This window comes from Antechinus flavipes, chromosome 5 (genome assembly GCF_016432865.1).
Source record: "Antechinus flavipes isolate AdamAnt ecotype Samford, QLD, Australia chromosome 5, AdamAnt_v2, whole genome shotgun sequence".
In the NCBI taxonomy this organism is placed as follows: domain Eukaryota; kingdom Metazoa; phylum Chordata; class Mammalia; order Dasyuromorphia; family Dasyuridae; genus Antechinus; species Antechinus flavipes.
In genome coordinates this window covers 257,388,647-257,411,090 of record NC_067402.1, presented here as the reverse complement: position 1 = coordinate 257,411,090, position 22,444 = coordinate 257,388,647, and the positions used below count along the sequence as shown (strand labels likewise).

At 35.6% G+C, this 22,444-nt stretch overlaps 1 protein-coding gene, 1 long non-coding RNA gene and 1 pseudogene across 2 annotated transcripts in view; 2 read left to right on the top strand and 1 right to left on the bottom strand.

The window, feature by feature from the left end:
- Positions 1–9,248, bottom strand: part of LOC127538738 (centrosomal protein of 290 kDa-like) — an 80,990-nt gene extending 71,742 nt beyond the window's left edge. Inside the window, exons 1-3 of the mRNA XM_051962485.1 lie at positions 7,050–9,248; positions 2,755–2,879; positions 2,324–2,401 (exon numbers count right to left, since the gene is read on the bottom strand). Coding sequence (XP_051818445.1) covers positions 2,324–2,401; positions 2,755–2,850 — 174 coding nt within the window. The 5' untranslated portion in view covers positions 2,851–2,879; positions 7,050–9,248. The remainder of the gene's footprint in view (positions 1–2,323; positions 2,402–2,754; positions 2,880–7,049) is intronic.
- Positions 5,148–5,688, top strand: LOC127538736 (ubiquitin-conjugating enzyme E2 D1-like; annotated as a pseudogene).
- Positions 9,249–19,438: 10,190 nt separating the features above from the next.
- On the top strand, positions 19,439–20,954 carry LOC127564503 (uncharacterized). The gene is made up of 3 exons (XR_007954285.1): positions 19,439–19,626; positions 19,928–20,083; positions 20,775–20,954. It is a non-coding gene; the product is annotated as an uncharacterized LOC127564503 (long non-coding RNA).
- The last annotated feature ends 1,490 nt before the right edge of the window (positions 20,955–22,444 follow it).

Genomic DNA, 22,444 nt, shown 5'->3' with positions numbered 1-22,444 from the left:
TCTACAAATCCAGAAAATCTGGGAGAGTCACTGGATAACGGCACAAAAACTACCAGAGCCAGAAGACTTGGAGCTAAATCTTCATTTTGAATGTCCTTAGGCACTATGAATCTCTTTCCCCAACTATAAGATGAATGAAGAGACTGGACTAAATAGTTTCAAAAAGCCCTGCTAACTACAAATCCAATGATGATATCACTACTTTATTCTCCTGTTCAAATATATCCTAATTATGGACAGAATAAAATCTAGAGATTCAAGGTTCCCCTCAATTTTGTCTCATCTTATCTATCTTACACAAGTTTAACCAAGTCACATACTAACAGCAAACACAACAGTTCTCCTTCTAGGATTTGTTACCAAGCACCTCCTCAATATCATCTCCATTCTTCCTCACTTAGTTAAGTCTAATCATCATAAGAAGCAGGGAATATTTCATTTTTTATCTTTGTATACAGTTTATAAAATAGCACACTGGGTACCTTGTACCACAACCCAAATCCTTTCAGGAGCTCCAGTCTCCAGTGACTTCTCCCCTCCTTTAAACACTTGTAGCCTTTGTCAATATGATGACTAAATCAAATTGGAAAATATTTGTAAAAAGTACTTAGAAGTGACTAGACTACAGTAAGTGCTCCATAAATACTCTCTTTCCTTCTCTTCCTTCTCTTTTTATCATCTGTATATTTCCAGAGACACTCAGGGAACCTTTAAAATGAATCCTTCTATCTCTCTTTTTTTTTTTTTCTCTCCAGATGGAATATAAATTCCCCATATTACCTCTTTGGGATAGGCATCTATCTGAGGATCTAGCATAGTGTTTGGAGCCAAACAGTAATTATTAGATTATGCTTTACAATCTACAAAGCATTTTTAATACATTATCTCTTTTTGTCTAACAGTTCTTTCTCTGACCATTGGGTTTCCATCATCTCCCTCCCTTCAAAATGGGTATCTCATATGTCTCTATCTTGCCCCTGTCCTTTCTCCCTCTTGCTTGGAGATCTCATTCAATTCTAAGGCTTTAATGATCATTTCTACAAAGATCACATGCACATCTTCACCTCTAGTAGCAACATCTTCCCACAGCTTTAGTTCCATATTTACCTATGACTACATTTCTAGATGTTCTAGTAGCACTCCAAGGTCATTAACTTCTCCCTCAAAAGAATTCCTGTCCATTCCCTGCCATTTTTATTTTTATGAAGAATCCTGACAGCCTACAGGCATCAAAGCTCAACATCAGTTCTCTTTTATTTTCCTTGGTTCTTCACCCCACATCCAATCAACTAACTACCAAGTCCTATTAATTCTATCTCCACAATGTTCTGGGTTTCCATTCTCTTTTCCATTATTACTGTTGTTGAAAGGTCCTAGTTCAGGTCTTCATTATCTCTTCTGGTCCACAGCAACCATCTTTTATGAGCCTTTTTACTTCCATTATCTTCCCTCTGATTTCATATCACTCATGTAAGCTTCTTAGTATACTTCTTTGTCACTTCTTACTCAAAAAACTTTCAATGGCTCCTTCTTGTCTCCCATATAAAACATTCAAGACCCACCACAATCAAACTCCAACCTAACTGTATGTGTTCTTTCTTTATTTTGCTTCTCTAATATACTTTTTGCTCCAGCTACACTAGATTATGTATTGCTGTCCCTATCTCACTTTCTCCCATCTCTTAGCCTCTATCATATTGTCCCCTGGACTAGGGATTCTTAAACTTTTTTCACACACAATCTCTTTTTGCCTGAGAAATGTTTATATGACTCCAAATATATAGGTATATAAAATAAGCATATAAATCAAACATTTGCTGATAATAAACCATCATTTTATGGACCCCACATTCACTTACATAACCCCATATGGGATCACAACCCACAGTTTAAAAAGCTTTGTCCTAGACCAAGAATTGATTCTTTCCAAATGTATTCTCCTCTATTCTGCAAAATCTATTTTCAAATATCACTTCTACACAATGCTTCCTAGAGCCCTCCAATTGTAAGTGGATCTCTCCCACCTCAAATCTTCTTATTACTTTCAAATTCTGCTACTCCATTAACATGTGTGTGTGTATGTATGTATATATATGTATATATATATACATATATATACACATATATATATACATATATATACACATACATACACACACATATATATTTGGCAGTCTGTCTCCCCACCCTTTTATTCCTATTGCCTTGCAAAAGTAAGCATTTAATGAATGTCAAAAAGGTTGAGTTTTATTAATATGTGGTAATGTGGATTATACAAAGTATAATTTAAAGACCAGTAAGGATTATTCTGCTTGATACAAACCTTCATTAAAGATTGAGTGATTTGGAAAAGATGGACCACATTTTCTTGATTTTCATCTTTCAAGTCTTTTACTTCAACCTATGTAAACAAAGTAGCAACCATTATTCATTATTCCTTTTTTTTTTAATTCATTGTTACTATTATTCTATCCTCTCTTCTCTTGAAACAAAGAAAAACAAAGTAAACAAGTAAAAGTACCCAACATATTAATGGATTTTGACTGAGTATATAGTATTCTGGCTCTAATATTCTCTCACTTCTTCCCCATGGAAGAAAATAGATTTTATTACCACTTAATGGTCTTCATAAAACTTAAGTCAATCAAATATAAAAGTAAAAAGATCCTTCCAGTTCTAACAATTCAGAAGTCCATGATTTTTTAGAGCATTTTATTTTAACCATGAATATTTTAATATATTTTTTTAAAATACCTTAGATAGAGAAACCAGTAAATCATCTGCTAATTCTTCTTGGCGAGGCAAGTCATCTGGGTTAACTCTCCATAATGTTTTCCAATCCAAAGGCATCTTGATTTCTTTCACTGTTGTCTATGGACCTACAACAATATATATATATATATATATATATATATATATCGGCATGTCCACATTAAACATAATGATATAAAACATGGCTAATATAAACAAAGGAAAAAAAAACAGCAAAATGGGTAAAATTCACTAAAGCAAAATTGGAAGAGATCCACTAGAATTAGAAGCAGTTAAGCACAGTGGAAAAAATGTTATATTTCAAGTCAGAGGATCTGAGTTCAAATCTTGACTTTATCATTTACCAACTGTTTTACCCTGGATAGGTAATTAACCTATTTGGGCCTTAATTTCTCAATTGTAAAATGAGGAAGTTGGACTAAGTGACAGATAAGATCTTTTCTAGTTCTAAATCTCGAGCTTTCTATTGTAGATGTATACTTAATATCACAGTGATTTGAATAAAGAGCCCAATTAAATTTATAAGCTCCAAAAGGAAAAACTATGAGCAATGAGAACTACTGGCAAAAATGTGAATTGATGTTGAGGAAAAATTTCTTAACAATGAGAATTATAATAACAATAACAATAATAGTAATAAGACCAGACTTATTGATCCAGGTAATGTGGGCAAACAGTGAATTCCATTTTTTGCTGTAAAAATTTAGCACCTAAATATATAACTGAATTGAGTATATATATATAACACCACAAGACCAGCTAGCTAGAATTGAATTAGAAATCCATTTTCATGACTGGAAATTGAATGGATGCCCATCAATTGGAGAATGGCTGGGTAAATTGTGGTATATGAATGTTATGGAATATTATTGCTCTGTAAGGAATGACCAGCAGGATGAATACAGAGAGGCTTGGAGAGACCTACATGGACTGATGCTAAGTGAGATGAGCAGAACCAGGAGATCATTATACACTTCGACAACGATATTGTATGAGGATGTATTCTGATGGAAGTGGATTTCTATGACAAAGAGACCTAACTGAGTTTCAATGGATAAATGATGCACAGAAACAGCTATACCCAAAGAAGGAACACTGGGAAATGAATGTGAACTATTTGCATTTTTGATTTTCTTCCCGAGTTATTTTTACCTTCTGAATCCAATTCTCCCTGTGCAACAGGAGAACTGTTCGGTTCTGCAAATATGTATTGTATCTAGGATATACTGCAACATATTTAACATATATAGGACTGCTTGCCATCTTGGGGGGGTGGGGTGGAGGGAGGGAGGGGAAAAAAACGAAACATAAGCGAGTGCAAGGGATAATGTTGTAAAAAAAAATTATCCTGGCATGGATTCTGTCAATACAAAGTTATTATTAAATAAAATAAAATTTAAATTAAAATATATATATATTAAAAGGGAAGACAGTCAGATAGCACAGTAGATAGAGCATCAGTCCTGAAGTCAAGAGATCTGAGTTCAATTCTGATTCAGATATTTAATACTTCTTAGTTCTGTGACCCTGGGCAAGTTACTTAATCCCAATTAAGCAAATAAAAATAAAATAAAACTAATGTAAAAAAAAAAAAGAAATCCATTTTCATGGATTAACAGACAACAAATGTCCACATTATATGGACCTCCAAATGTTCAGAAACATTGGAACAAGAATTGTCATCACAGACCAAACTTGCCTACAATATTCCCAATATGATACTTATTCATAAAATGTTTTTAATAGATGCTACTATCACAAAAATTCATAATCTCTAAACACATGAAACAAAAGGCTTTCAAAACACAAGAGACCTGGTTTAATTACAATCAAGTGGAAATGGGACAGGGTACCACCATTTCCTGTTGTCCTATCCTGTATTACATTTGTACAAATGAGGGTCTGAGGATGTTTACAGAGCACCAGGCAGCTAGACATATAAAGTATCAAGCCTGGAATCACACCTACTGGCTGTATGACCCTGGGCAATTCACCTAAGCCTGTTTACCTCAGTTTCCCATCTGTAAAATGAGCTGGAAAGAAAATGACAAACCACTCTAGCATGGGGCAAAGAAAAAAACACTGAATAAACAACAACCCATTAAGAAGCTAATAATCACAAGATATAAATTCATGTGTTTATAATGGCAAGTTATTTTATTTTATTTTATTCTTCACAACAACTTTGGCAGGTAGGAAATATTAATGGAATAACTGGATGGAAAACTGAAGCTCAGGCAGCACAGAATTCTTCCCAACTTTAACACTTTTTGCACTCCCACCAGTTGCCTCTCTCTAAATGGTACCCCTTTCAGGGTAGATGACTCCTGGTAAGAAAAGAGTTAAAAAGATTCCATTTCAGGAGCCATGGGGGAATGCCTTTCTATCTGAAGAAGAAAAGAACCACTTCTAACAAAGTTGGGGGAGGGAGGTGCAGGCACTCCTCACACTCAGGTTTGCACCCTAACCCTGCCACCTGAGGCTGGAGGAGCCTAACACCCCTCCTCCCTTTCCTCCCTATTCCCCAGCCCCGGATCCTAGGAATTGAAGCAGATCCAGATAGAATTAAGTGATTTGCAGCTAGAGCCTCCTGCCCAGTGCTCAGCAGAACTGTGGGAAATGATCTGTTCCACTGGCAAACAACTATTATGCGACCTCCTAACAGGTGGAGTCTCACTGTACATTTCCCAACAGACTACTCTTTTAAGCCACCAACATAAATAGCACTGGAAAAATTTGTCTTGAAATCCTGAGGTCGCAGTGATTACCAGCTTTGACTGTATCAAAAGTTTTGTGGTCCATATGTTCACTACTTTGTGGTCCAAATATGGATGACACCTTAGTACTAGATATTGCACAGATACATAAATCTGACAAGGAAAAAAATATAACAGACATGAGAGAGAATTACTATAAGTAAATTGAGCACCAGTGAACCCTGAAACATTTTGATTTTTATCTATTTGAAAAGTGTTTCTGGAGTAATACAAAGCAAACTTCCAAACATAATCTTAATACTGTGATGAGAGTATTTATCCTTTTATAAATTTTGCAAAAGACTTACTGATTTTTTTGATCCATAGTGCAGTTGTAAAACAACCAAATTACTTTTTGTTGATACTATATGATTTTACATGAGAAACTGTATGTGTTTGTCTAAGATGTCCTCCGTTTTATTTTTTATTTTATAGACTAAATATATTTTATTTGCCATGTAAGTAAACTCATTTGACTTTGTCTTCCTGTGCACAGTATTGACAAAATACAACTGTTACTAATGAAACGAATGAACACGTTAGGCGCCTCCTCTTGCTTAACATATTCCTTAAGACTGATTGCAGGTTCTTAAAACTTAACATGATCTTTTGCACTAAAATTCTCAGTATGCTGATTATGGAGAAAAACTTTTTCTCCATTTCATTTTGTTGCATATTTGACTTAAATTTTATTGCAATGTGAATTGCGCTGCTAAGTAGGAAGATTTGATTTTTTTTCGTACCTACAGGTAATATATTCTCACGGATACTTACTTACTGTAGCTTTTTCCACATAAATAAAACGTTTTTTCTACTTTAAAAAAAAAAAAAAAGATTTCTTATCGAAATAAATCCTGAAACATTCATTAGGTATCTATTACATGCCAAAGCATGGAGCTAAACCTGGAGCAAACAAAAGAAAGCTCCAAGGAACTCCCAGGATGAGAAGGGGAAGGGCACCAGCAGAAAGCAACAAAGTTACACCTCAGACACAAGCAAGATACTTTGTACCTAATAATGAATGAAAGGCGACTATCTCCCCAAACCCTGGGGATAAGATTCTGGTTGAGAACTTGAAGGAAGCCAGGGGGCAGAGGTGAGGTGAATAGTCCGGTCCTGGGGGAAGAACAGTGAAAACAAAACAGTCGGGCTCTCACTAGCAGTAATGGAAAGTGGTGTTGGAGATCAATAAATTAGGGGGCAGTTCCCGACCCTGCCTCCCACAGTCCAGAATAAGCATTACCCCGGCCTTCTCTGGAAGACCTCGCGGATTTAGAGCTCCAAGGCATCTTCAGAGATGCCACCGTGATTTTAAAGAGTAACTGAGGCCCGGAGAGATTTGGGATGCGGGATGCCGCCTCCGCACCTCCCACACCTCCCACTCCTCCAGACTGACTCCTAATCCGGGACTCGAGAAGTGGCATCTACCGGTGGGCGCACAGGTTGCGATATTGGGGCAGGGAGCATCTAGCGGGGGAAGGGAGGGAGAGTCGGGAGGGCTCCCCGGCTCACTGCACTGACCAGTGTCTGGAGGTGATGGCGGGAAAGTACCGCAGAGCCCCCGCCCTTCTCTGTCAATTTAGGCTGCAGCTCCCGCGCTGCGCCTCCACCGCGGGTCTATTCCTGAGGGCGGCGGCGGCGGCGGCGGTGGCGGCGGCGGCAGCGGCAACTGTTGCTGCTAGGCGACCCGATGGTTCCCACCCAGTGGATGTATAAAGCGCCACCCTCCTCTTAACCGGGCTCGGCCCAGCGTCCCGGATGCTGAGCCTACATTTCACGACTGCGGGGCGATGCTTTACGACCCGAGTTCGAAGTGAGGGGACCGGAGATGAAATGAGGACTCTGATTCTCAGAATGCATCGCATACCGGGAAATGTAGTCCTGAGCGAGTACACGGAGCTGTCCGGTTCCCGGCATGGGCTGCCCTGCGTCTGAAGCGCATGAGGATCGTCCCTGGAGCGTCTCGAGCCGCGCTCCTTGCAGTGAGAAAAGGAGAAGTTTCCCGTGGGACTAGTGTGTAGAGTTGACTTTTCTCGTCTCCTCGGCTCCTTGGAGCGGGGGAGGAGGGGGGGGAAGGGAGATAGGTAAGAAACACCTGGCGCGGGATTCGTGAGCGTAGAGCCCTGTGGTTACCTCCCCCTCAGCCTGCCCGGCCGCTATTTCCTCCTCTCCTTCAACCCTCTCGGAAAGCGAGGGAGGAGGACCGTGGTGGAGCAGCGCCCCAACTTTACCCTCCCCAGCCCCGGTTTCGCTGTGATCATCTGCGCGGGGTGAAAAAAAGTTTCTTTTGCTTCAACTAATTGCGAGAGGAAATGCGGCCACCTATTGGAAAGGAGAGGGGGAGGGAAAAATACACCCCCCCACCTAACCCCCATCTCCCACCCCACCCTAGTTTCCTCTTTCCTTGATTTCCCGCACCTCTGAGCCCAGGGAGAAACAGGCTCGGTGCGTTGTGAAATAGTGGATTCGATTCTGCAAGACTTGGGTTCAATACTTCAATCCTTTCCAGTGCTCCGTGCACCTGGGCAGGTCCGAAGAGGAGTCGTTAAGCTCCTACCGTGAGCCAGGAACTGTGCTCGTCAGTGCTGGGCTACAAATTATATGCAAAATATAATTATATTGCGTTTATCGTGAGCCAGGTATTGTGTTACGTAGTGCTGAGATTAAAGATTATAATGGCTATCATTTACATGGCACCTGTTGTGTTTCACATAGTGCTAAGCAAAATCTGGGTATCCAGATAGATAGAGCCAATATTTCTTTATTACCTACTGTGTCCCAGCATTGTGTTAGCCAAGTGCTGAATTTACAAATTATATGGGGTAACTTGGTAATATGGTGTCTGCAGTGTGCCAGACATTGTACTAGCTAAGGATAAAATAAATGCTGCTTGCATATACATAGTGCCTATCATAAGTGAAAATGCTATGTTGTGATCCCACTCAGTTCCCACAGTCTTCTTTCTAGTTGTAGATGGCTCTTATTATAAGATCATTGGAACTGGTATCCATGTTGAGAAGAGCTGCATCCATCAGAATTGAGCATCTTATAATCTTGATAGTGCCATGTACAATGATCTCCTGGTTCTGCACATTTTACTCAGCATCAATCAGTTCATGTAAGTCTCTCCAGGCCTCTCTGAAATCTCTGAAGTCTCTCATGTTATAGCTGTAGCATTGATTAGAGTTGACAGCTTTTTTGATGAGTGGAAGACTAGGGGAACAAACTGGAATGACTAGAAACTGTACCCTAAAACAGAAATGGGAAAGTTAGAAAAAGAGGACAGAGATTAGAAAAGATAATAAAGGTTCTTTTGGATATAACTTGAAGGTTCCTATGGATAAGGGGAGATAATAGGATGGTGTATATTTGTATATAAAAGATGTATAAATGAAATCTGCAATCATCGGCATAGAGATGATAAACTCATGGCATCCAGTGAGATCATCAAGAAAGTATGGAGAAGAAAAGAAGAGGGTCCTGAGATAGATAGATAGATAGATAGATAGATAGATAGATAGATATAAGAATAGGAGAATAGGCGTAAAAGAAACTGAGATGGATAGGTCAGGACCAGAAGGGAACACAATTCTGAAAACTAAAAGAGAAAGATGGTTGTTAAGCATTACCAGAGGTCTAAGTGAATGAGTGCTAACAAGGCTGTGCGATTGGTAATTATTCCAGAGAGAGAAGTAACTGTGAGGTGAAAAAATACAGACAATGAATACAGGCTGCCTTTTCTCAGAGTCTTGGTGTGAAAGAGAGGTTGTTGTTTGTCCTTCATTCTTGAAGAGGACCATGACAAGAGGAAGGTGATGCCATGACACACCTGCTGCACTTTTCTATTCAGAGCCATCTGGATCCAGTAACAAGATATAGATCCAAATGACTGGAGATGGCCATGTATGAAATGGAGACCTTGGCCTTTTTAATGTAAAGTCTTCAACAGATCTCTGTTTGACTGGACAAATAGCAATTTGCTATTTGTGACTAAGGCTAAATAGCAATTGAGGCAAAGAACCTCCTCTTTTACCTAGTCCAAACAAACAAACAACAACAACAATATATATATATATATATATATATATATATATATATATATATATATATATATATATAAAATGAATGAATCTAGGAGGGGAAGACCCTCAGGGTTTCTGGTCAAAGGAGAAATGGCTGCTATTTACATTCAATCTGAATCTGTGGGGACCCTAATTATAAGCAAATGCAGGTTGGCCTAGCACCTATTGATGTCCAATGAAAATCATAATGGTTTTGGTTTAAAACATAGTTTCAAGAAAGTAATCTAGCCAATAAACCCCAAGATATCTTGAGAGGGTTCAGAGATGCAAAAGAGAAAACAAAAATGGTTTTAAGAGCTTTTGTAAGTAAGGGAGGGAGGAAGAAAGAAAGGGGGTGAGAAGAGTAGTAAGGCACTTAGAAAAGATGTAATCAAGTAAAAAATTTAAGGATGGGGGAGGTGAGAGCTTATTCATAAGGAAAGGAGCCAGAGAATAAGGAGTAATAATTAGGGAGAAAGGGAATGAGAAGAGTTTTAAGCTTCATTCAAAGTAGTATATGTGTATATAAGACTTCTCAGATATGGAACATAGCAGTCTCCAAAGAATTGCATTTGAGTTCGATGGAGAAAGATGGCACTGGCAATGTGAGCAGACAAATAAGGAACTTTGAAGAATAGTGTATAAAAATGTATGACTGAAAGACTAGATCAGGTTTCATGAAAAGAGCAAGCCTTAACAGTTTGACTAGAGGAAAAAAGAAAAGCCCTGGCTGGGCATTAGCAAGTTACAATTTGCTTCATGGGAAAAATGTCCAAATTGATGACAATACAAATCATTTGAATTTTAGTAAATTCAGAAAACTGGGAAGGATGGGAAGGATACATTGTTTTGAAAAGTTTCTGGTGAGGGGGGAGAAAATAGCTTTTCTAAGAAAAGATGTCTAGAATATAGATCATCTGTCTTTGTACTTGCTTTTTGTCACTATCGTGAATTTTGTGTCTGTCATTAATAATAGAAATTCCTTTTTGAAAATAATGCTATGTTCTTAACAAACTGTAACAAACTATAAATTTATCTAAAATATCCATGGCCAAACATTTGAATTTTTGATGTCTTCACTATTATGATTTAAAGGAGCATAAGACCTCAAAAGTCTAGGAAAAGTAAATGACATTTATATAATATTTAAAAATACACAAGAGACTTTTTAATATACTTTATCCCACTTGAGCTTCATAATCATGTGAAGTAGGTACTGCAGGGATTATCCCTATTTTATAAATAAGGAAATTGATCATCAGAGAGGTTCAGTGAAGAATTAGAAGCAGAATTTCAATCCAATTTATCCTCAATTGCAAGTCTGGCATTCTGTCTGCTAAACTAGGCTGCTTCTATGTGCCAGAAACCAAGAGCAATTATTTTAAACTGAATATAAACATTATTCAGCAGTATTTTACTTAATATATAATAACATCAAATTTTTTATCTGTCTAATTATTAGTGTTCTCAGTTATTCATTTTAGAAATTTTGTATTTTAGGCATGTAGCTTACTTGGAATTATGAGACCTGAATATTGTTCTAATTCTATATATTTTTTTAATCTTGGGAAAATTTGACAAAATTAGCTCTGAAACATTGTCTTCATCATTGCCTTCCTTGGCTAATAATGTTTGGTTGAAAGTAAGAACATTTGATATGATCCTTTTAAAGAAACACTTACCTTAGGGTCTTTTATTGCCTTAAAATTTAGGAATTCTTTATTCTACTGAAATACGTAAATAGGAAAGATATCTCTTTACACCTCTACCTTTATTCTCCCCAAGAAATTATTTGGATTTTTTTTTTTAGAGGCTACCCTTTTTCCTCTTCTGCCTCTATGTCATTAAAATTAGCACTAGCCCACATTTTTGTGACTAAAATAAATTATGCACACTGTTATATTAATGTTATATGATTTTTAAGAGAAGTTCGAATCCGCTTTTATAAATGACACTCTCAGGCTCAGTTAAAGTAAAAGTAAAATTTAATTATACAATGCACGGGATAGAATGCTTGCAATAACAACACATACAGCAAATAATACACAAGAGGCAAAGAATAATAAGGATTATGATTAAAATAGCAGAGAAAGAGAGGGAATACATTACTCAGTACGATCGAGGGAGCTTCAACTCTAATTGGACGGCTGGGAAGGCCCCGATATTTCAGCCTGTGAGTCTCGATTGGGAAAGTCCTAGGCAGATCGTCATCTCCATAGGTGAGGCTTCAAAAGTGGAGAATGCTTTGCCCACTCTTTATAGGGGTCCAAACAAAGAAGGCTTTGGGCCAAATGAAGACCTCATCTAAGACAAGGACGCACCAACTAGGGCTCCAGGTGGTTATAATCAAATGTTGCATTGATAAGGGGGCCAGTCCTTATCAACAGCAACAGTTCCAAGGAGTGGTGAGTTCCTGGAATCATATAATTGGAGCTAAAACACAGGTGGTACATGCCTGTCTTATAGATTAAAAAGGAAAGAGTTGAAATATATGTTCTTATGGGTCAAGGAACGGTCAGGTTTTTATAGGAGAAGGAGTTAAAATATATGCTCTTGGGGTGAGAGAGCAGTCAAGTCCTCACAGGGGGAGTCATGTCCTTCCTTGATTGGGTTCTCATGGTTTACATGGGAATTAGGTTCATGTGGGGAAAGTCACGTCCTTACAATGATTTGAAATGAACTTACTACTAATAAGGAGATTTCTTATTCACACACCTAAAATAAATATAATATACATTGCTGTTATATTTTTAATTGCCTTTCACAGAGAATGAGTTTGCTATATACAGGCCTGTACTTGTTTGAAACAATGCATTTAAATAAATGTTATTAAGGAGGAAAAAACGCCACTCTTTGTAAAATGTTTCAGGGTACGTGATTTGTATAAATTTTGAAAAACCACTAGAATATATCATCACGTATAGTTGAAGATGATTTTGTATATTGATTTGTGTAAACTTTTTAAGACCAAGTACAATGTATTATTTTTTGTAGTTTTTATTGTTCCTGTTTGTAATACCTGTTAATGATTTCAAGCTATGGATTTCAAAATTTAAACTATAAAATTTCAAACTAATCATGAGAGGCTTGATTTTTTTTTTTAATTGTTAATGACACTTTTCCATTAAGTGTCAGGGCATTTTTCTGTAATGTTCAGGCTAGTTTTCTGGAGGTTCTTCTGACAGGCCTTAGTCTCAGCAGGATAAATACCATGAGAATGATAAGGAATATAGTCTAGAGTCTTTATTCTGGCCCCATCTTAATTTTAGTGGAGGAGGGTAGAAGAGCCACCAGGAGGAGGTAAAAAATGGATTGTCTCATTTCCAGTCCTTCTCAGCTCTTATATATCTTAGTACAATTACATCATTACAGCACACTGAATATGTGTGAACTAGAGAACCATTACATCACCATACTAAGTATATATGTGAACCAGAGAATCATAATCTCATCAATTCACCTGGGTTAACACCTTGTTAGATATGACTGTAAACCCCATTTTCCAAGTTTCCATAACCCTGAGCTATTTTAACTATCCTAGACTGTAAATCTAGAAGTACTAAATCATGACCAGTTTTATCATTTCCTGAAGACTATCTTGCTCAAGATTCCAGGTAAAAGATCAAGTTCTAACCAGTCTCTGTTCCTTGCCATTTCCTCTTTGGAGCTTTTAGTCAAAGTCCTTAGTGTACTAAGTTTGGAATTGTGATTTCTAACCCCAGTATTCAGTGGCACTCAGTGAACTGCCTTAATATTCCAGTGGTATGGAGTTCGTGTGGCAGAGAAGCTGCAGTGATGAATTGCTGCCCTAGTTGCAAGCCAGTAGATCAGCAGAGAAATTACAGAACATCCAACACAAACATAAAAGATCAATAGTGAACCCCAAAACGCTAGAATCTCACGGGACCTGGCCACAGTCACCCAATACCGGGAGTGAATCAGTATAGATCCAACACAGCTATAGCTGCTTGGAAAACCTCCCCTGCCCTAAAGGCAGATCTTAACTTAAAAAAAAAAAAAAAAAGAGTGAAAAAGTAAAGAGGACTGTAACAATTGACAAAAGAGAATGGATTTTATGGCAAAAGAGAATGGATTTCAGACCCTGAGGAGACTAAAGGATGATTCTCTCCAGATAAACCCCCCAAAGGCAATATAACCTGGTCCCCATCACACAAGGGTTTCCTAGAAGAAATTTAAAAGGATCTTAAAAGAGAGCTAGAAGAAAAATGGGGAAAGGAAATGAAAATTTCGCAAGAGGATCTGGAAAAGGCAACCCAGAAACTCTCTGAAGAAAATTCACTACAAAATAGGCTTAGTGAAACAGAACAGTATATAACTCATTAAAAGATAAATTTGATAAAATGGAAAAAGAAAGCAACTCCCCCCCAAAAAAAACAAAACAAAACAAAAAAAAAAAAAAAACAGAATTTGTGAGACAAAAAAAGAAAATAACTCCTTAAAAAACAGAATTTGTGAAATGGAAAAAAATTCCATAGAACAAAACAACTCATTTAAAAATTCAATTGGACAAATACAAAAAGAGGTTTAAAAAAAAAGTAAATGAAGAAAATAATTCACTAAAATTCAGAACTGAACAAAATAGGAATGAATGACTCAATGAGACAATGAGAATCAGTCAAGCAAAACCAAAAAATGAAAAAATAGAAAAAAAATGTAAAATATTTAATTGAGAAAATAACTGACCTGGAAAATAGATCTAGGAAAGGCAATCTAAGGATTAGTGGATTCTATAAAATACATGATGGAAAAAAGAGCCTAGCACTATCTTTCAGGAAATCATCAAAGAGAACTGCCCAGATGTCATAAAAACTGAAGGTAAAATGACAATTGAAAGAATTTGCTGAATGCCTTCTGGAAAAGACCCCAAAATTAAAACCCCAAGGAATATTGTGGCTAAATTTTAGAACTATGATACCAAGGAAAGAATGTTACAAGCAACTAGAAACAAATAATTCAAATATTGAGGAGCCCAAATAGGATTACTCAGGACCTAGCATCTTCAGCCTGGAATCTGATATTCTGAAAGGCAAAGGAACTTGGAATGCAGCCAAGAATAAATTACCCTGCTAAATTGTGCATTTTCTTTCAGGGAAGAAGATGGACATTCAATGAAATTGGTGAATTCCATTTATTTTTTGATGTAAAGACCAGAGCTAAACAAAAAATTTGACCTCCAAATATAGAACTCAAAAAAAAGCATAAAAAGGTAAAAAGAAAAAAAAAATTCTTAAGAACTGCATTTCTAGTATGGGTATGCATTGAGACTACATATATAATCTAATTATACTGTTATAATATAAAAAAGAAACTAGAGGTGGAAAGGGAATTGTAACAGAAGAAAAAGGGGAAAGTGGAGATAAAATGAGGGAAATTACATCTCAGGAAGAGACAAAGAAAACATTATAATTGAGGGAAAGAAGGGAAGATGATGAATATCATGTGAATCTTACTCATCAGATTTGGTCCAAAGAAAGAATATTAGATGTATTTGGTTTCACTGAAAAACATCTCTCATCTTATAGAAAAGTGAGAGGAGAAAGGGGAAAAAGGAAGGGGTAGGCTAAATAAAAGAGAAATAGTAGGGGAAAGGTATAAAAAAGAAAGAACTGTGTAAAGCAAGTGGTGCTCATAAGTAAAATACTGGGGAGGAGGGAAAAAAGAAAAGGAAAGGAAAAAGTATAATTTGGTGTTAATAAGATGGCAGGAAATACAGAATTAGTAGTTTTAACTGTAAATGTGAATGGGGTGAACTCTCCCATAAAACGTAAGCAGATAGCAGACTGATTAAATATGTTGTTTACAAGAAACACATTTAAAGCAGAGCAGTATAAGTAAAAGGCTGGAGCAGAATCTACTATACTTAAGCTGAAGTTAAAAAAAAAAAAAAGCAGGGGTAGCCATCCTGATGTCAGATCAAACTAAAGCAAAAATTGATGTAATTAAAATATCTTGCTAAAGGATACCATAGATAATGAAGCAATATCAATATTAAATATATATGTACCAAATGATGTAGTATCAAAATTCCTAAAGGAGAACTTAAGAGAGTTGCAAGAAGAAATAAACAGCAAAACTATAATAGTAGGAGATCTCAATCTTGCTTTTTCAGATTTAGATAAATCAAACCACAAAATATATAAGAAAGAAGTTTAAAAAGGCAAATAGAATACTAGAAAAACTAAATATGATAGCTCTTTGAACAAAATTGAATGGAGTACACTTTCTTCTCGGCAGTTCCATGGAACCTATACAAAAATTGACCATGTATATTAGGACATAAAGAGCTCAAAATCAAATGCAGAAAGCCAGAAATAGTAAATGCATTTTTCTCAGATCGTGATGCAATCAAAATTACATTCCATAAAGGGCCAGGGGAAAATAGATGAAAAAGAAATTGGAAACTAAATAATTTCTTCCTAAAGAATAAAAGGGTGACGAGTTATTTTTACCTTCTGAATCCAATTCTCCCTGTGCAACAGGAGAACTGTTCGGTTCTGCAAATATGTATTGTATCTAGGATATACTGCAACATATTTAACATATATAGGACTGCTTGCCATCTTGGGGGGGGGGGGAGGAGTGGAGGGAGAGAGGGGAAAAACGAAACATAAGCGAGTGCAAGGGATAATGTTGTAAAAAATTACCCTGGCATGGATTCTGTCAATACAAAGTTATTATTAAATAAAATAAAATTTAAATAAAAAAAAAGAAGAATAAATGGGTGAAACAGCAAATCATAGACATAATCAATAATTTCATCCAAGAGAATGACAATAATAAAACAACATACCAAAATTTGTGGGATGCAGCCAAAGCAGTAAGAAGGGGAAATTTTATATCTCTAGATGCTTAACTTGCATAAAATAGAGAAAGAGAAGATCAGTAAATTGGATTTGCAACTAAAAAATCTAGAAAAAAAACAACAACAAATTAAAAACCACCAGGCAAGTACCAAACTTAAAATTCTAAAAGTAAAAGGAGATCAATAAAATTGAAAGTAAAAAACTATTGAATTAATAAATAAAAGTAAGACTTGGTTTTATGAAAAAATCAACAACTTTTAGTTAATTTGATTAGAAAAAGGAAAGCGCAAAATCAGTTGTTAGTCTCAAAATGAAAAAGGGAACACTTTCCACCAATGAAGAGGAAATTAGAGCAATAATTAGGAGTTATTTTGGCCAACTTTATGCCAATAAATTTGACAACCTAAGTGAAATGGAGAAATCTCTACAAAAATATAGATTGCTCAGATTAACAGAAGAGGAAATAAATTACTTAAATAGTCCTGTTTTAGAAAAAAAATAGAAGAAGCTATTAATCAATTTCCTAAGGAAAAAAAATCCCAGGACTAGATGGATTTACATGTGAATTCCACCCAACATTTAAAGAATAATTAACTCCAATACTATATAAACTATTTGAAAAAATAGAGAATGAAGGACTCCTACCAAATTCTTTTTATGATACAGACATGGTACTAATACCTAAACCAGGTAGGATGAAAAAGAGAAAGAAAATTATAGTCCAATCTCTCTAATCAATATTGATGCAAAAAATCTTAAATAAAATATTAGCAAAGAAATTACAGAAAATCATCCCCAGGATAATACACCACGACCAAGTAGGATTTATATCAGGAATGCAGGGCTGGTTCAATATTATGAAAACTATTAGCATAATTAACCAAATTAAGAAAAACCATTTGATCATCTCAATAGATGCAGAAAAAGTATTTGGTAAAATCCAACACCCATTCCCATTAAAAACATTAGAGAATATAGAAATAAATGGACTTAAATTCCTTAAAATAGTGGGTAGCATCTATTTAAAACCATCATCAAGCATCATATATAATGGTCATAAGCTGGAACCATTTCCAATAAGATCAAGGGTGAAACAAAGTTGCCCACTATCACCATTACTATTCAATATTGTATTAGAAATGCTAGCCTTGGCAATACGAGAAGAAAAAAAGATTAGATGAATTAGAGTAGGTAATGAGGAAACCAAATTATCACTCTTTGCAGATGACATTATGGTATATTTAGAGAAAATCAACTAAAAAACTGTTAGAATTAATCCACAACTTTAGCAAAGTTGCAGGATACAAAATAAATCTATATAAATCATCAGCATTCTTATACATCACTAATAAAATCCAACAGCAAGAGATACAAAGAGAAATTCCATTCAAAATAATTGTCAATAGGATAAGATATTTGGGAATTTATCTACCAAGAGAGGGTCAGGAACTATACGAACAAAACTACAAAACATTTTCCACACAAATAAAGTCAGATCTAAGCAATTGGAAAAATGTCAAGTGTTCTTGGATAGGTCAAGCGAATATAATAAAAAAGACAATACTACCCATACTAATCTATTTATTTAGTGCTATACCAATCAAACTCCCAAGAAACTATTTTACTGACCTAGAAAAAATAACAAAAAAATTCATCTGGAAGACCAAAAGGTCAAGAATTTCAAGGGAATTAATGAAAAGAAATGCAAATGAAGATGGCCTAACTGTACCAGATTTAAAAGTATATTATAAAGCAGCAGTTATCAGAACCATTTGGTACTGGCTAAGAAATAGAACAGTTGATTAGTGGAATAGGATATTATTATTGTTCAGTAAGAAACAATCAGCAGGATGATTTCAGAGTGGTTTAGAGAGACCTACATGAACTGCTGCTAAGTGAAATGAACAGAATCAGATCATTATACACTTCAACAACAATATTATATGAAGATCAGTTCTGATGGAAGTGGCTCTCTTCAATATTGAGATGATTCAAACCAGTTCCATTTGTGTAGTGACAAAGAGTCAGCTACACCCAGAAAGAGAACTATGAGAACAGAGTTTGGAACACAACATAGCATCCTCATTCTCACTGTTATTTGCTGTGTTTTCTTTCTCAGTTTTTCTTTTTCTTTTTCTTCTTAATCTGATTTTTCTTGTACAACAAGATAATTATATAAATTATATAAGTATTTAGATATATATTGGATCTAACATGTATTTCAACATGTTTAACATGTATTGGACTACCTGCCAGCTAGAGGAGGGGATGGGGGGAAGGAAGGGAAAATTTGCAACAAAAGGTTGCAAGAATCAGTGTTCAAAAGTTTACCCATGCATATGCTTTGTAAATAAAAAGCTTCAATTAAAAAAAAAAAAAGTACCAAGGGGAATAAAGGAGCAGTAATAGGATGTGGCCCTACAGGCATTCTCTAAGGAGTACTGAAGTTCAGAATGAGGAAAAGATGAAGGAAAATAAAGAAAACCAGAAGGAATTATGGATTTTCTAATGTCATGGGGGAAGGGACAAGGCTTCTGGTAGGAATGGATCAGATGATGAAGACTGATACTAGAGAGAAGTCAGAGCAGTTCAGTTTATACTTTTTTTCTTTGCCAAATAAAATGATCTTTTTACTAGCAAGAACAGGGGAAAAGTGACTCATCAAGAGTTTATGACCCAGGTAAGTAAGACGATACCTGATGTGTTCATATCATCTGACCTAAGCAGGTTCCATACCTGACTTCTGAAAGAACTTCTGGACAGATGGATGTGTATGCTGAATCATACATAGTCAGCAGCTTTTGAAAGGCTGCAGATCTGCTACATAATTAAAGAATGGAAATTGTTTTAAAAGTGATCAAAAAAGGAAAAAAAATATGTAAGCAGTATTGATTGATTAACCAAGCTTTTCTATCTGTCACCATATTTACTAATTGCCTACTAAGTTCAGACATCTTTACTAGGTGTACATGGATTAAAGTGATACTTTCATGTCAGATTTTTGGTTTTTTTGATCAATCTCATATAACATAAATAAAGTCTATTATTATTTTTTTCTGCTGTTATTTTATAGAGCTGTCAAGAAGAATTAATTAGGTGGGAAGAAGGTAAAAAATGGCCAGCTAAAACTCAAGGAATGCAAAATAAAATGAAAGAAAAAGAAGTGGATACGCTAACCAAGCAGTTGAATACTGTAAAAAAGCTTTTGACCAAGTAAGGTTAAATTTATTTCTGAACCTCCATACATGAAAGAAATCTTTTCAGTGAATTTAAAGCAACAATATAATATTAAGGTATTTAAAAATAGATATAATCTGTATCATTTGTTCTGATTGTAATCTAGAGGTGTTTTTCTTTTTAAGAAATGTATTTTAAATGTTTTTATAAGAATTATGTGAATGATATTCCTACTTTTTAATAAATTAGTTAAACTCAAATATAATCTTTGATATTTTCCAAGGAAATATATATAAGCATATGTTATTAATAATGATTTACATCTTAAATTCCACAGGTCTAATAAAGATAAAATCACATTGCAAAAGAAATTAAAATCAAGTAGTGTGACTTCTGATTGACTTATGGGAGTACATGTTTCAGATTTAGAAAAAGAATTAGAAGAACTTAGAAAAACAAATATTGAACTAGAAAACGAAATAGGCCACATGAGGTAAGCTATTTAGAAGAATGTTTCTATTTAAATGAAGTACAGAAGTTTGAATATAACATGCTTATCTAAATCTTTAAAAATATGTTTACCTACTTTGTATTAAAATGACAGCTTTCTTTCAAAACTCACTCATAATAATAGAATTGCAGAATTAGAGGGGACCTCAGAGTTCTTTTAGACCCTACTTAAAGCATAATATTGTTAATTGACATTTTTGTTGTACTTTCAAGTTTGCAATTAAGAAACCTTTTCCTCATCATGTATATTACATACAGTCCATGAATTTTTTTCCATATCAAATATATTTGCCCCTCATAGTCTGTGAATTTCACATTAGAGGGCCATTTCTTATGATCCAAAACTATTCCATTATGTTCATGGACCACAATTTATTTAGCCCTGCCCTAGTTGATCACCAACTGCTTTGGTTCTTTGATAGATTATTGATCTGATCTTACAAGAAGATGTTTTGGGCCAGAACCTGAAACAAGGTACTAAGTAGAACTAATTAATACAATGCTTGTGTTCACACCTTTACTCATTGGAGTTCACAAGTATGGGAGTTCACAAAGTTAACTGTGTAACTTTGTGAATTCACACCTCCCTTGAAGGTCTTGGGGCCAAAGAGCACTATGGGAGAAAACCCATAATCCCTCTCTCTTGTATCCCACAATTCCTCTCTCTCATAAAGAAACAGAGGCTCTCGGACAGATTTCACCGGAATTACATGAAGAATGGAGCTGGCTGGAGGCAGAAGAAAGCAGAGGCAGAAGCAAAGGACAAAACTGCAAGAGCTCTTATAACCAAGCAGAGAGAGAGGCCTCTAAGCTAACCGGGCTATATTGGAGACAATAAAAGATCTGAACTTTTATCACCTGGCTGCGTTTTGGGGTAATTATTGATCTGAACTGATACTAAGGCTGGCTCCAAGAAAAACCTTCCCCGAGAAACCTACCTTCTCCCCGAGAGAGAATTATTTTACTTATTTTAAAAGAAGAAAAAGAAACACCACAGTTCTTGATAACTACAGAAATTGTTGCCACCAGTATTTTGGTTTATATGGGACCATTTATGTCTTTGGATTCCTCTGAGTATATGAGCATGACTTCTTAACATAAGTATGCTGAGTAGCGATCAATAGAAAGCTATGTTTTTATATAAGACGTAAACATTTCCCCTTTCTGACTCTTTGCAGCATGCAACAGACTCTTTCCCGAGATTTTGTCATAGAAGATTTACATTTACAAATTAGATATCTTCAGGATAAGCTTCATACTTTAGAGGAACAGAGTTCTTTAAAAGATGCATTTTCTCAGCATTCAGTAAGCCTGATTTTATTTTATTAAATGTCAATTGGTAAAATAGGAGTCATTTGCTAAGATTTCAGCTTGCATAAGAATCCTGCTAGTTATCTTTCATTTTGGTTCTTTCATGTCAGAGAGCTAGTTTGCAAGTAAACATGGTAAGTAGCATCTAATAAATATTAACTCAAATGATTGTTTCTTGTCCAATACTGGCAAAGCTATAAGACCTAACTCTTGCATTCCCATTCATTATGAATGTCTAGTGTGGCTTGATCTTGCTATTATCATTGAAAGTGTTTTTTGGTATGTTTAGGAGCAGTGTGATGTTAAAGTAGAAAAAAATAGGCATCATCATTTCCAATGAATGGACATAGTAGATGCCCGTTTTTTTTCTTTTTTAAAAAATGACTCAAGAATGTGTAATTATTTGTAAAAGCCTTAATGTAAAACATTCAAAAAGGGGTTCTTTTCTATCCTCCTCCTTCATCTTCTTTTCATGCTTCATCTTGTCTTTTTTCTTCAAAGCAAAGTTCTGCATGTGACATAAACACTGCCTCCTCTCTTGTTATTTAAACTAATAAACACAAGTATTTTGTCTTTCTCAAGACAACAATTTATTTGGGGAGAAAACAATCCTGTAACAGTCTTCTCAGTTAAAAACAAGAAGAAAACAGTTGGTAATAAAAGCATAAATGATCAGTCCTGGCAGATACCTGGTAATTGTCTGTCCTCTGGTCAATGTGTTGTTGCCAGTCCTAAGGTGGATGAATTTCTGGGACCTGCTGTTTTGGAGCCCTCCAACATTCCGCATTATCTTTCCCTGTCATTCTAGCCAATCTGACAGGTGTGTAGTCAGAGTTGTATTAATTTGCCTTTCTCTGATTAATAATGATTTGGAGCATATTTTCATGACAATGGAGGTCAGGTTTCCACTGACAGAGTTTCCCACATGTATATACCTATTTTATTCACTATTCAATTTTATCTGTTGTTATATTGCTCTTTAAAGATGTTTCTCACCATTGATATATAGGAATCAGAATAGAGATAGAGTCAA